Source organism: Talpa occidentalis, unplaced genomic scaffold, assembly GCF_014898055.3.
Source record: "Talpa occidentalis isolate TD23 unplaced genomic scaffold, MPIMG_talOcc4v2.1 talOcc4.8, whole genome shotgun sequence".
Lineage (NCBI taxonomy): Eukaryota > Metazoa > Chordata > Mammalia > Eulipotyphla > Talpidae > Talpa > Talpa occidentalis.
The window spans coordinates 25,234,681-25,248,997 of record NW_023605194.1 but is presented as its reverse complement, the minus strand read 5'-3'; the positions used below and the strand labels follow the sequence as shown (position 1 = coordinate 25,248,997).

Sequence of the window (14,317 nt, the reverse complement as noted above, 5' to 3'; positions counted from 1 at the left end):
AAAAGAATGCATGCTCACTTTTACTAACTTTGAGTCCTGTGATATCACCTCACAGTAATTCTGGTCCACTGAGAGGCACACGACCTCCCTGGCAGCGCACATCAAGTTTCTAGCCTGTTTTGTTTATCTAATTGATGGTTTAGATAAAGTCTGTGAAGAAGTTTTATTTAAGCCAACAACTATTCTTTTGGTCTCTTTGTCCATAGGGACCCCAACATTTTTTCTCAAGGTCAAATATTTAGATATTATTTTAAGAAGGGGAAAAATTATTTCTTAGCAGAGATTTACTTTTCCAAAACTGATGGGCTGATTCACTTCTTCATCCTCTTGGAAACCATCATCAAGTTTTCTCCTGCATGTCTGTGAATGGTCCCCACACAAGGATTCCTTGTAATTGTTTCCAAAATCCTCAGGATTCCTTCTGTAGAGATATTAGTATTTACCCAAGTATTAATATTGCACTTTAAGTGAATCTAGATTTTTGTTTCCTTTGTCAAAAGAATCAAAGCACATTAAGCACTGTTAATGACTGTGGTATTAACTTTGGAAACTATAAATGGAAACTACAAATGAAAGTTCAGTAACTTTAATTATTAATATCTTGCAGGCTCATCAGTTAGCATCCATGCAAGCTCAGGCTTATTATGGTGGAAATGCCACTTCTGCACCTGCTAATAATGAGGAAGAGGAAGATGAAGAGGATGAATATGATTATGATTATGAATCCCTCTCTGATGGTAAGAGAAACAAAAACCAAGGCTGTACATAGGGAAATGCCTGGATGATTTTCTGATGGGTTTGGTATTGTGCGTGTATGTCTTTTTTTCTCCCAGAAAATAAGTCTGGCACTTCATAAACCAATAATACAAATTATTGTAATGTTATCTAAGAGTTTCTGAACCCTGTCACTTAGCAAAAAGAGGAATTCTGTTAGCCACGCTGCCATCACGCAAAGAAAGAAGACGGGGGAAGCAACACTGGGGTCATTCCTATGTGGGTTTCCAGAGACAGGTAGAATTACAGCAAAGGGACTCCATCCTCAGCCTTTCTGTCTCTGTCGTGACTGATGCTCTTGATAGGAATCAGAGACTGTGGCTAAATCTTTTCTGTCTGCACTACAAACAGGAGGCAGCATCATGGCTCTGTGCTCTGCTCCTGCTTTCCAGGAGTGTCAGAAAGAAAGCAGCGTCCTATCCCTTCCCACCTTCCCTGGCTCTCACATTACAAAATCATCACAACATTTCCTTCTGACCACTCTAAAGGGATAAAACATTAGAGATGGCTCATGATACGATACCAAAAGTCACCTGAATGATGTTATCTATAGGGGAAGGATTCTTCCTGTGAGAATTAGGTTTCAGATGTTTCTTTTGCACTCAATGACTGTGAAATGTTTCCTCAGGAGCCACTGCTGATGATAGACTGTTGCATAGATTCCTGGAAAACAGCAGTGTAGTAATGAAAAAAATGGCAAAGTATTTACATAAACATTAAATATATAATACATTGCTTCGATGTAGGATAATTGTTTTGGCAATAAACAGATATGCCCAGACCAGCAACCATTTCCCACTGGCATCAAGCCAGCCAAGCCACTTCCCCAAATACCTGCTGCACACACTGCAGGATTGTCCACTGGTCCTGTTTGTTTCCTTGAGCCTCCATCATGGCCAGCAGTTATGGTCCAGTGTATTTCTGCCCCACAATGATGCTACTAGTCTATGTCCCTTAATAGTCATCCTTAGTAGTAATTGATTGCTTCATGTCATCCACTGAAAGCCAGTTTAATTGACCTGAAATCCCATCAGGGCCTATTCTCTAATGGAGAGGTAGGAAGAGAGAAAAATCAAAAGTCAAAATAATTTCTTATATCCTATTCCTTGAGTTGTGAGACTATGAATATTTTATGTTGATTTATTCTTCCCCATGGATTTGATACAATCATGGTGACTTCATCTCATAGACAAATTTGTTCAGATAAGGAATGGAAAGCTCACTTGAGAAATCAACCAATCCAGATGTTATTTGCCCTGTAAGAAGTTAGTCCACTGAAGGTAAATTCACTATCCTAAATTACTCTTTTTTTTTTTTCTGTACCTTTGAGAACAGGAAAGGTGAGTTTTTTTCTTCATTTTTAGAATTATTATTAATACTAATTTTTGATGTCTTTGATGTGCAAAACTAAATGAAGAGGAGCTTTCTGGTTTTTAATTAGGAGAGTGAAATTTAAATCCCACCCCACTGAATTTCTAAGATACTTGCCTGCTTTTTTAAAATCCACATAGACTGGAGTGGGGTATATTGGAAAGGGGCCCCACCAGATTCTGCTCCAATGGATGAAGACGCCTTGAGTATGATCCTTTCAGCACTCTAGCCGTAGGTCCCTCGATGTGTAATGAAAAGTCTCTGTTATGTTGGCTGATGTTTTCCCTTCTAGCATGAACATCTACCATCTACACCGTTGGTCATGCTTGGTGGTACCTCACCCATCTCTGTACCTTCCTCTGTGATCTTTGCTTTTGCCAGCTGAGATGAGAAAAGAGAAACCTGTCTGCTATAAGTAGACAGGAGGACCTCAAAGTTTCTTAAATGTCCTGTTTTGATGGGTCCCTTCGAAAATGAGATGGAAGTTGTAACCAGTCCCCTCAGAGAAATAGATAGGTTCTCAAAATTCTACTTACAATTGCAGGAGTTTCCCAGGTCTTCTGAGGCCCTCACAGCGATTCCAGGTTAAGAACCTTTCTTCCGGGGGGGGCCTCCCTGGTGGCTCAAGGGATTAAGACACAACCTATGAAGCTACCCACAGCCACTGCAGCACAAGTTCGATCCCTGGCCAGGGAGAAACCCACATGGCACAGCAGACTGCTCCTGTCTTGCCCGCTGCTCCACTCAGCAGTGTATGTCAGTCAGTCTGCCTGTTCTGTTCCCTACTCTGTCTCTGGTGAATCCTCTCACCACCCACACCTCTGGCCTGTACCCCAGTTCTTGTGTGCATAAATAAATAAATCTTTAAAAAAAAAAAAAGAACCTATCTTCCAGTTGCCCCGTTGATCTCTGACAATTATAGTACTCAGTTTTTATATGTATAAAACAAGAGAATTAGTCTAATGTCACATTTGGCTATAAAAAATATAATGATTTCCAGCCACAAAGTTACTTCCAGAAGATCTATTGGTAAATGATGTTACAAATGAGGCTAATTACTACCTTACCTTTTGGTCAATGAGTTCTTTTTTTTTTTTAAAGATTTATTTCTTCATTTATACAAGAAGTAGGGTCCAGGCCAGATGTGTGGGAGGGTGAAAGGATTCACCAGAGACAGAGCGGGGAACAGAACAGGCAGGCCGATGAAATACACTGCTGAGGGGAGCAGCAGGCGAGGCAGGAGAGGTCTGCTTGTCATGTGGGACCCTCGCCAGCCGACCAGCTGGGATCTAACCTGCACTGCAGAAGCTGTGGACAGCTTCACAGGGCAGCACTTAACCGCCTGCGCCACCGGGGGAGTCCCTGGTCAATGAGTTCTTATTGAGTATTTTTTCAATAAATTTCATTAAATAAATATAGGTTAATTTTTCCCCAACCTTGCTATTTATCTTGACTGGCTTTAAACATGCAATGGAGCAACACATTAGAACTTGCAATTTAGGCATGTTCTGTGACAGTGACTGCATGATTCTAACAAGTTAATCAATTTCTCTCCATATGATTGGAAGTATTACCTCAATCAGAACTGAGAATATGTAATAGGAATGTGGCAGCATGACTAACATTCACAGCATTTGCATTTCTTTTACTATTAGCCCTCGTGTCTCATACTAGTCAAAATATTAAATCAGTGGAAAGTTCTTATTTCATTTACCTTGTAACCTAAGCTGTTGTTGTTTATGTTTTGCTTCAGACCTTAATTTAATTTTTCTGGCTTTTTGTCTTAATTCTCGTTACTCTTTTCTCCTTTCTGATTCTGTTTTTCTGTAACAGATATCCTTACTGCTTCTCCTGCTGCTAACAGTCAGGAAGGTAAAGCCTTTTGAACTGAGCATTTTAACTGCATGAATACTAGAATTCTATTTCCAATTTCTTAGGCCTGACTCGCATGAATTTGTGACGTACATGAATAAAAATATCATAAAATGGTTGATGTCTTTTACTTCTTGGCAACCTGCATGGCCCTGATTTATTATAAGGATATTTTGGTCTAAGTATTTGTGTTCTGATGAGATAGTAAGTCTTGGGTGAGAAATGAATTTTCTTGTTTTTTTTTAAAGAGACATGATCATGGTAATTATGATAATCATCCAATACCTTTACAGGCGTTTTGAATAAAAGAGCCAAAACAATAACCAAGTGTAAGGTTACCTGCCATACTTTATTTTAGATATGTTTTAACTCCTATCCTTAAGATTTTCACTTAATTAATTATAAGCATTCATGAAAACTTTACTTTCCAATTAATTCTAATTGTGAAAACATTGCACTGGAAATAACAGTCCTTTTTCTTCTGTTTTGGACATTTCTAGAAGTAAAAGAAGGTAATAACTTCATTTTAAAGTGAGAGTTAATTAATACATGCATTTGCATCTAGACGCTTCAACCACTAAATCTTGACACAGGGTATTTCCCATAATGTTTGCACAGTTCAAATCAGCTGTGTAAAATGAACCTTTCTCATTTGGATTATGTCTATATAGTACAAAAACTACTGGAAACTGAGTCTATTCAATAAAAATAACCACATCATTTCACAACTTTAAAAAACATCATACTTCAACCCATCATTTTGCTAGCAGGCAGCTGGAGCCTCAGCCTGGTAGCCAAGCATAAGTCCCTGGATGTCCTTGCAATGATGTAGATATAGCTCTTAGAAAGTACTTGGTTCTTGTTCACTGAAGCCTGCCAACTCACTTTCAGACAACATTCTAGAAGACAGACCTGAAAATAAATCATGTAATGACAAGCTTCAGTTTGAGTATAATGAAGAAATTCCCAAGAGGATAAAGAAAGCAGATACTTCTGTTTACAATAAAGGAAAGGTGAGTGAACAGTTTCTGTTTAATGGCACTTGAAAGGCACTACTCTTCTCAGTTTCAGGTGGGGTTTCATTCCCTCCCTGTCCCAGCCCTTCACCTTTCCCCTCACTTTCCATTAGATGTCAAAGCCCACATGGTGATGCTATGGGACACCCACCTGCCTCCTATAGAAGGTTAGTCACAGATTCATCCAACCATTAGCCACTGAAGGTGCATGGGGGCTCAATGCTGGACTTCTCTCCTGCCAGTTTCCACTGAAGGTGCATGTGTAACAGGCATTGAGGGGCACAGGAGGTAATTTGATGGTGGAAGTGAACATGTGGACAGTGCTTCCACATCAGTACAATTAGCAGTGACTACACAGTGTTATCAGAGGATCAGGGATGATAATGTTGGAAAAGGAAGATTTGACCAGGCAGACAAAAACAGGGCATTCAAGCCAACAGGATAGCCTGGCACTTTCACAGAATTATGAAAGGTTGTCAAGGCATTTGGGATAACCAAAATATAAACAAGGGCTAGATTGTGACAGAGGAAGGGCAATAAAAAGATAAAGGAGACATCCAGACTCCCCTCCAGTGCCTCACAGTCTACAGACCCTGAGAAAATCTGTAAACATAGTCTCAGTGACATTATTGGAGAAAAGAATAATAAAATATGTCACAACTTTGAGCCACCGAAGATACATACGTAATCATCTGTTATTCAGCAAATGTACATTGACCATTCCACATCTAAGACACTGGACTAGGCCCCGATGAGAGGTGAAGGATGAATTAGATGCATCCTTTGCACTCAAAAAACTTTAGGAAAGATTCTAGGGTGTGCATGTGGATAAATGCAGAGGAAGGTGAAGCACACTGGTGATAAAGAGCTTTGGGGACTCAGTGAAGCACACTGGTGATAAAGAGCTTTGGGGACTCAGAGCTTTGGGGACTCATGGCAGGCTTATACCTGCCATGTGAAATGGCCTCATTTTTCCCTTCATAGGTTTATGACATGGAATTGGGAGAAGAATTTTATCTTCCACAGAATAAAAAGGAAAGCAGACAGATTGCACCAGAGCTTTCTGACCTTGTCATTTATTGCCAAGCAGTGAAATTTCCAGGTAAGAGTAATCAATATCATCTATAACATTTAAGGACACCAAAAGATAAAAATGTGCTATTTAATTGAGCATTGTGAATGCTTTCAAAGCAATTAAGTTGTTACTGAGCTCATTGTTAAAATGTCTTCTAAATATTTATTACTATTATTATTAGCTTTGATGTTCATGAGGAAAGCATCATAAATTGTTCAGTTTCCAGATCACATTATGTATTTTCATAATAGTGATATTATCTAATAGCTAAAATTTATTAAGCTCTTAACTACCAGTACTTGTGCTATTTTACATGTGTTATTATCCTCATAATTATTGTATGAAGTAAGTGGATTTATCCCCACTTTTAAATAAAACAAAGTGAGAGAGATGAAGTAATCTGCCTAAGTTTCAGAGTGTATCAGTTAAGACTCTTGTTTCAAAGTAACAGACATTGACGTTAGCAAAGAGGAACTTTATTAGCTCATGTATTGAAACGAAGGGATTCACAAGTTTCAGGTATAGCTTGATCCAGGACTTTCTCCCCATTTTTCACTCTCCTTCCACTGTGTTGGCCCCCCATTCCCTTTGTGATCTCAAGATGGTACAACTGGCTAATACAACCTGATTTTGTTTTCTCCCCTAAACTTAAACTTTTGGCAGCAACATGGCTAGAAAATTCTATTGAGAATATGACTGAATAAGTGAAGATTTCAAAGAAATACAAGAACCTAGTCATATAGGTTGACTTTCACAGATGGTGCAACTTTCTGTCACTTAAGTACAATATAAACATATTTGAGCTGGTGAAATTGTAGGATGGGCTAAAACCCTTAGCCTGTCAAAGAGTCTCAGGGCTATGTAGCCTCCATCACGTGTGAGGACCACTCTGACCAGGAACCATGCTGTCTGCATCTCTTGTTCTTTATAAATACAGCCAGTACTACACCGAAATCATCCCACTAGCATGTCTTTCCTTCTCAAACACTAAATCAATAAAAACACAGATCCTGGGTCTCCCTGGTATGCAGGGGTTAAAGTCTTAGTGCTGTCAAGCTATCTCCAGCCACTGTGGCATGAGTTTGATCCCCAGCCAGGGAGCTGACCCACATGGTGCAGTAGACTTCTCCTGTGTCACCCGCTGCTCCCCTCAGCAGTGTATTTCAGTAGATCCGCCTGTTCTGCTCCCCACTCTGTCTCTGGTGAATCCTCTCACCCCCTGCACCTCTGGCCTAGACCCCAGTTCTTGTATGCATAAATAAAATAAATCTTAAAAAAAAAAATAGAGATCCTCCAAAATAGTTAAAGTCAATGTGAAAGATAAAGTTTCTGTATTAATAAGAATTGTGAAAGAGACAAGAGGTCTTTTAGTCTGGCTTCTGACTTGAGGCAAAGACTAAGCATAGGTTATTTGGCTTATTTTTAAAATGCCAAGTATGTTTTTTAAAGTGCTTATGTTGCATACATTCTTTATAGGTATACTATATTTTAATTTATTTCTCTTTCAAAATAATTAAATTGCATAGCCAAAATCACTGTTATAATATCATCTAAAGATATATTGTTATTATGACTTGTCTGATGCTCATGAGGAAAATACCATAAAATGTTCATTTTGCTACACTAGCAATTTTAATTTTGCTACTTTATCAATTTCAATGCATCTCATCCTTCCCCATTCCAAATCCTTTCCAAGGAACCATATACAAAAATTCTTAAGAATTGGGAGGCACCATGAAGATCATGTGGTACCACCTTCCCCAGAAGTAAAATAATTTCTCCAAAGTCATGAACCTACCTCAGTACAGGGCTCAGCTCCTCAGTGACCTTGAGTAGGACACTGATGTAACTCCTCTGCACTTGGATTCCTTATCTATAAGGAGACATATCAGTGCTAACTTGCAGGACTGTAAAATTCAGCAAATATATAATACGATTAACACACTGTAGTGGCAGGACTGGACACTGGGCAGATTTTCTATGATCCCGCAGACCGGCTAAAGGAGGAGTCAGAGCCCTCAGTGGCTTTTTGCAGGTTTTTATTGGGGTTTACCAGGTACACGGCAGGCAGGGGCGCTGGGGGGCCGGTAGGCTGGAAGGCCTCCCAGCCCCCAGCAGGTCTTCACTCTGGGCTCTCCAGCCTTCTCTCAGCTTCTTCTTCTCTTGCTTCTCTCTCGGCTTCTGTTGCTTCTTGGCTTCTTCTCAGCTTCTGCTGGCGTCCCTGTGACGCCGCCCTCAATAAAGCACAGTCTTAGCCCAGGTGAATCCCATCTACCTATGCCCACACCCTACTCCAGGTGCCCACTATCAGGCATGCATTCAGGACTGCAGGGATCCATCATCTATCCTGATGGCGGGAGGGCAGAAAAGCCTGACATTTTTCCCTTACCCTACACACACTATCTAGAAAGAAGTTGATTCTCTGGAGACAGTGATTATCGTCACCAGTAAGTGTGCCAATAGGGCAGGGGAAGGTTGTTTCACTAATTGAAGTTTCTTCCTTTTCAGTTACATTTCAGTTACTTCTCTGGACCTTTCCCACAATCCAGAGCCTTCCCATTTCTAGGCCACACAGCCCTGGTGGTCTTGCTTCCTCCCCCAACCAGGCTCTGCACAGAGGGGCCCATGTACCCCAGGCTATCTACAGACATCATGTTGTGCGCCAAGCCCCCAAATGAACACATCCCTCCATCAGTTTTGCGTAGGAGAAAATCCATTGTTACATCAATTTGTAGAGAAATATTCATATAAAATATTTAGATGAAGCATAGAAACTCAGTAGTCCAGTACTGTACAACTTTGTGGTTGTGGATACTCCAGAGAAAATTTCAAAACCCCACAGCTGCTATGGACTGAGCGCTTTCCCTACCAAAACATGGTAAATGATAGATGGTTGATTGATAGATTGATAGGAACAGTTTTCAACCCTAACATCTACATTCTATTACATCATCCTATCTTCTCTGATGATGTTCTTGGAAGGTGTATTTTCCCCTCAAAGGGACTTCCTGAATGCTGCTTCAGCTGAAGGAATTACCCTGTAATGGCACTGGCGATTGTAGACAGTGGGAACAATTTGGAGGCAACTCTGGCTTCAGCTGGTGCCTTTAAATCACTCCTGCGCTGGAGCTGGATCTTGGTCATGTGCATTTGTTTCCTCATTCAGCAAGTATCTCTTAAGTTCCCACTCTGCCCCGGGCACTGTGCCAGGCAGGAAGGTTCCAGGTAATGACTGAACCAGGAGTGAGAAAGAGAAGCCATGCTCTCTCTATCATGCTCATCATCATACATTTTCCATTTAATCCTCGGATAACCCTTGAGTTCCCATAATCACATCCATTTTGTAGATAAGGGAACCGAGGAATGGAGAAGGTAGATGGCCGAACTGAACCTAAACAATGTAACATTCCATCTCAGGCCCCTATCCATTCTTTCATCTCCCTGAATTGAGTATTTAGGCCCTGATAATTAAATGCTGGCTGCAGCACTTTCTTTTCTTGCAGTTTTTCAGTGTCCTTCCAGTGCACAATTAAGCAGGTACATGTGATTCCATGGTCGCTCTGTAATAGTCATGCAGTTCTTGTCATATTAGCCTACAGACAGAGGAACTTGGCTATCAGTGCCTACAATACTATTATTAAAGGTGCTGAAATGCTAGTAGATCTTCTGTACTAGGTTGCGTGGGAGTAGTAGGACTTTAAAATAAACATTAAAAGGGATGGAAAATGTTGAGTTCTCTTGCTTGTAGTTTTTGGCTTATTTATTTTTATTTTATGGGAACAGGCCTGTCAACTCTAAATGCATCTGGCTCTAACAGAGGAAAAGAAAGGAAAAGCAGGAAGTCCATTTTTGGCAACAATCCGGGCAGAATGAGCCCAGGGGAGACAGCACCGTTTAACAAAACATCTGGAAAAAGTAAAGTTACCTTCTGACAATATCTTTGTTGATTCTGCACATGGGATGATTCCGATATTTTACTCTCTAAGCATATGCCTTGAACTTTTAAATTATTTTTATTTTCATGAATGTTTGTATTACCTAGGTATAGTATCCTTTCAACTTCTAAAAAATGTAGCACTTCACTGAAGATGTCCTAGCAGTGTTTGCCTCAAAAGTAAAAACTGGAGCCACCTGGAACATGCTAGTGGTTCTTGGAACCTCCCTCTTCACCGTTATAACTCAGGAAGATATATCCATTTTATCCTTAATTACTTTTTATTATAAAAGTAATAAATTCTCATAGTTAAAAACTCAAATAATACAGAGTATTATTAAAATTCCTTTCCACTCTCAGTGTCCCAGTCCAACTCTCCAGAGGTAACCACTATTAAATTTATTATGTTTTGTTTCAGAAAAATAAGATCCTTTTTAAGGTAATCCAAATGGGGTAAAACTGAACACACTTGTATAACTTGCTGTAACTTTTCCCATAGCTTTCTGTTCACACATCCCCTTATTCTTCTGAATGCCTCTGGGACACACCATTGTATGGATACGCTGTCATTCATTTAACTGTTTGCTAACTGGGTAGAACATTTGGGTTGCTTCTGGAAATTTTTGGCACTTTTTGTTTTTGCTATAAAATAACTGCTAGAGGGCCTCCCTGGTGGCACAAGGGGTTAAGACACAGCACTATGAAGCTAACCACAGCCACTGCAGCACAAGTTCAATCCCCGGCCAGGGAGGTGACGCATATGGCACAGCAGACCTCTCCTGTTTCTCCCACTGCTCCCCTCAGTAGTGTATTTCAGTAGATCTGCCTGTTCTGTTCCCCTCTCTGTCTCTGGTGGATCCTCTCACCCCCACGCCCCACAACTCTGGCCTTTACCCCAGCTCTTGTATGCATAAATAAATCTTAAAAAAAAAACCTGCTAGAATGAACCCCCTTGTACATATGCTGTTGTATGTTTATGAAAATACAGGCACAGGCCAGGTGAAGTGCTGCAGGGGACTTGGACACATTCCACTCATATCAATGTTACTCCACTCATTTTACAACTCAGTAGCTATCATTTTGTTTCAAGGTGGAGGACTAACTCTCCAGGCATCCTCTGAGGAGCAAGCCATGTGTTATGATTGTGTACTGGGATGTTGTTCGGGTTTATCTTTCTAAAATATTTAGTTTTCTGCACTAATCTGAGGCTACTCTTTTGGGGGGTTTAGGTTCCTGTGAAGGAATGCGACAGGCCTGGGAGGAATCTTCTTCCCCCCTCAACCCAACCACATCCCTCAGCGCTATCATTAGAACTCCCAAATGTTACCATATCTCATCGCTGAATGAAAATGCCGCCAAACGTCTGTGTCGCAGGTATTCTCAGAAACTGATCCAGCACACCGCCTGCCAGCTGCTGAGGGCCTACCCGGCCGCCACCCGGATCGACTCCTCCAACCCCAACCCCCTCATGTTCTGGCTCCATGGGATACAGCTCGTGGCACTCAACTACCAGACAGATGGTAATGGGCCAGGGGTGCAGCCTCTCCGCTCCCTTTTGCACCTTATATGTCAGTAACATAGTCTGACGAACATTTTTTTAAAGGGTCAAGGTTCCCCCCCATAAGTGAGGGGGGTGGGGGGAATGCAGATGGCAGAGAACAGAAGTGAATTCGATACTGGGGTGTGTGTGCCCTTGATGTTTCAGTTAAGGTGACAGAAGAGAACCTTGAAGAAAACCCCCCTCCCCAATATCATCTGTTCCTGACCCCTTTTTAGAACAATTTTTAAATATGAGACTGCTCTTGATAGAGCTGTGTCCAGTTTGTTTTTAAAGATCTTTCAGGGCAGAGATTTCCTAACACCCACTAGCACAGCCGTCTTGCTGGGCTATTGTTCTCACAGTCAATAGCAGTGTTGCTCCCAAACTGTGTAACTGAAAACTGTTTTGGCTTCTTCTCATTCCTTTGAGGCTGACATGGGATTAGCGGTCATGAGCCATGAGTAGCTAACACAAAGCAAGTGTGTGAGTGACATGGACAGGGAAAGTAGAGTCCAGGCTTCTCCACTGTCAGACGCTCAGAACAGGCATAACCGATGAACCCAGACCCCCAGAGGGACAGCTAGTGCTGACCACATGTCATCCCATTTAATCTTCACAACAGCTCCAAGACATGGGTGCCTTTATGATCCCCATTTCTCAGGTGAGCCAACCAAGGGACAGAGCAATTAATTTCTTCAAGGTCCCAGAATGACTTGTAATAAAGTCAAGGCATCTAGGGATTTAGAGGATGAAGCGCTTGGTTTCTATTGGGTTATGGGGGCTGAGAAAAGGAGGAACTGCAGAGGATGAAAGAATAGATGAGGAATGTTTCCTAGAAGCACATTCAAAGTCCAGTCTTTCTTCTGGTCAGGCAGCAAGCAGTCCTCATGCGTCTCACATAAAGCGAATCAGATCCTAACTAACCGTGCTGACCATCAACCGCAGCGTAGTCCAGTCTCCAGCCAAGGCCAAACGACAGCTGTAGCTCGGGGTCCACCTCACTGCCTGGCACCCGCACCAACAGCCCCCATCTGTGGCTGGCCTACGTTGTCTGGTCAGGGATTGCAGTCATATTTTTGGGGCCCTTCTAATATTTCCTTCTTTAAGTTAGAGACAATGATGCAAGTAAAGCACCACACCTTATGGCATGCCTGGCACTTAGAAAGCATTCCACAAGCGCTAGCTGTCCGTCAGTGTTCTTGATAAGTTATGAAAGCAGTAGGATTTGGACTCACAAGTGGAAATGATAATGAATGTTTTCAAAGTTGTAAAAATCTTTTCATTCGGTCTCACGTAGCTTGTGGGCTCACATCTCTGGCCCTTTCTGTAGCCCTGTGTCCACAGATACTCTCAGATATTATGATACAGAAATATTTTAAGCAAACTGAAATAACTAGCAAAATGATTTTCTCAAGGAAATGGTAACACATTTGGTGTTATTAGTATAATTTTACTGCAATTTAAAAAAAATGTAACATTCAAAAAAACCCAAACATTTTCTGTTGATAATTCTTTCAAGTTTGCTGTGCTACCAGACACAAGTCAAGAAATTAAAGAAACCACCAAATATTTAGAAATATTCAGCATCCGAAGCTTTAAAATCTAACTGTATGCAGTAGCTCCTCAAAAAGCTACAACCTACATTTTTTAAAAAGTATTTTCTCTCCAAAGAATCTTTTTAGCTATACAAAAATCTGTAGTTTTTATACTGAAGCTAAACTGAGCTGCACTTGAATTTGGTTTTCCATGTGCCCTTTCTCCTGAAGGCTGAGGCTGTACAGACACACCAGTTGCATCCATGGCAAAGGGAACCATAGCTGAAGGATCCAGGGTAATGCCCCTCCTTGGGACACCACCCCCCAGGTTGAAAGCACACACTGAGGCTGCAGCATGGCCCCCACACACCCCTAAAGGCCTTAACTCCCTCCCAAATCAAACCAGGAGTACTCATTTGAGCTGCTCCACTCAAGGGAGGCAGATGGTTATGTGTGGGTTTCACGATTAAGTTCTTCCACATAAACTTCCAACTCAAGAAGGGGTGAGTGCTGCCCTGTACCCTCTCTTGATTCAATGCTGCAAGCAATGACTGAACATCTCCCCATGCTGGGCATGTAGTTTCAGTGTGTTTATTTATAAAAATGGCCTTCTTTTCTGCAAATGGGGGTAGAGCCTAATCAAGACCTTGCACACAGTAGATGCTCAATAAATGTCTGCTGGGCTGAAACAGATTGTCCCTATCCACCCTACTTGTGGACCTCACTTGTGGTTCTTGATTATTTTCACTCTAGATCCCTTCTAGGTGCTTCTCTGTGAACTACAGGTCCAAATAGATAAGAGTCAACAGTAGAATCACTATTTTTTTAATTGTTGAAAAGTATGCCTATGATTTTCCATAAAGCAACCAAATCAAACAGCAGAGAACTGCTCTCAGTGTCCTCCAGCCTCCAAATAGTTCCAAATGCCTTTCTACTCCCTGAATTTTAAGGCACCCTGCTAATACTGCTGTGCTTTGTTGAATGATCAACTTTTTGGATGACTTTCCCATTCCCAAAATAAAGGGGTAATTATTGTGATACTGGAGTCTGCTTAATACAGGGTTGTGAAATGAACAGAAGGCCATAAAAGTATGGTGTGTTTGATCTGCCGTCACGTGCACTGACAGAGAGCATGCTGGGATTCTGGGGATTCAAGTGCACTCTCACTTGGCTAAGGGGCCTGTGACAATGGCCCTTGAT

At 41.3% G+C, this 14,317-nt stretch overlaps 1 protein-coding gene across 6 annotated transcripts in view; it reads left to right on the top strand.

The window, feature by feature from the left end:
• Positions 1–14,317, top strand: part of PLCE1 (phospholipase C epsilon 1) — a 241,650-nt gene that overhangs the window by 203,166 nt on the left and 24,167 nt on the right. For all 6 annotated transcript variants that reach the window (XM_054690581.1, XM_054690580.1, XM_054690577.1 and 3 more), the window contains 5 exons: positions 608–737; positions 4,909–5,030; positions 6,018–6,135; positions 9,892–10,023; positions 11,272–11,562. In XM_054690581.1, coding sequence (XP_054546556.1) covers positions 608–737; positions 4,909–5,030; positions 6,018–6,135; positions 9,892–10,023; positions 11,272–11,562 — 793 coding nt within the window. The remainder of the gene's footprint in view (positions 1–607; positions 738–4,908; positions 5,031–6,017; positions 6,136–9,891; positions 10,024–11,271; positions 11,563–14,317) is intronic.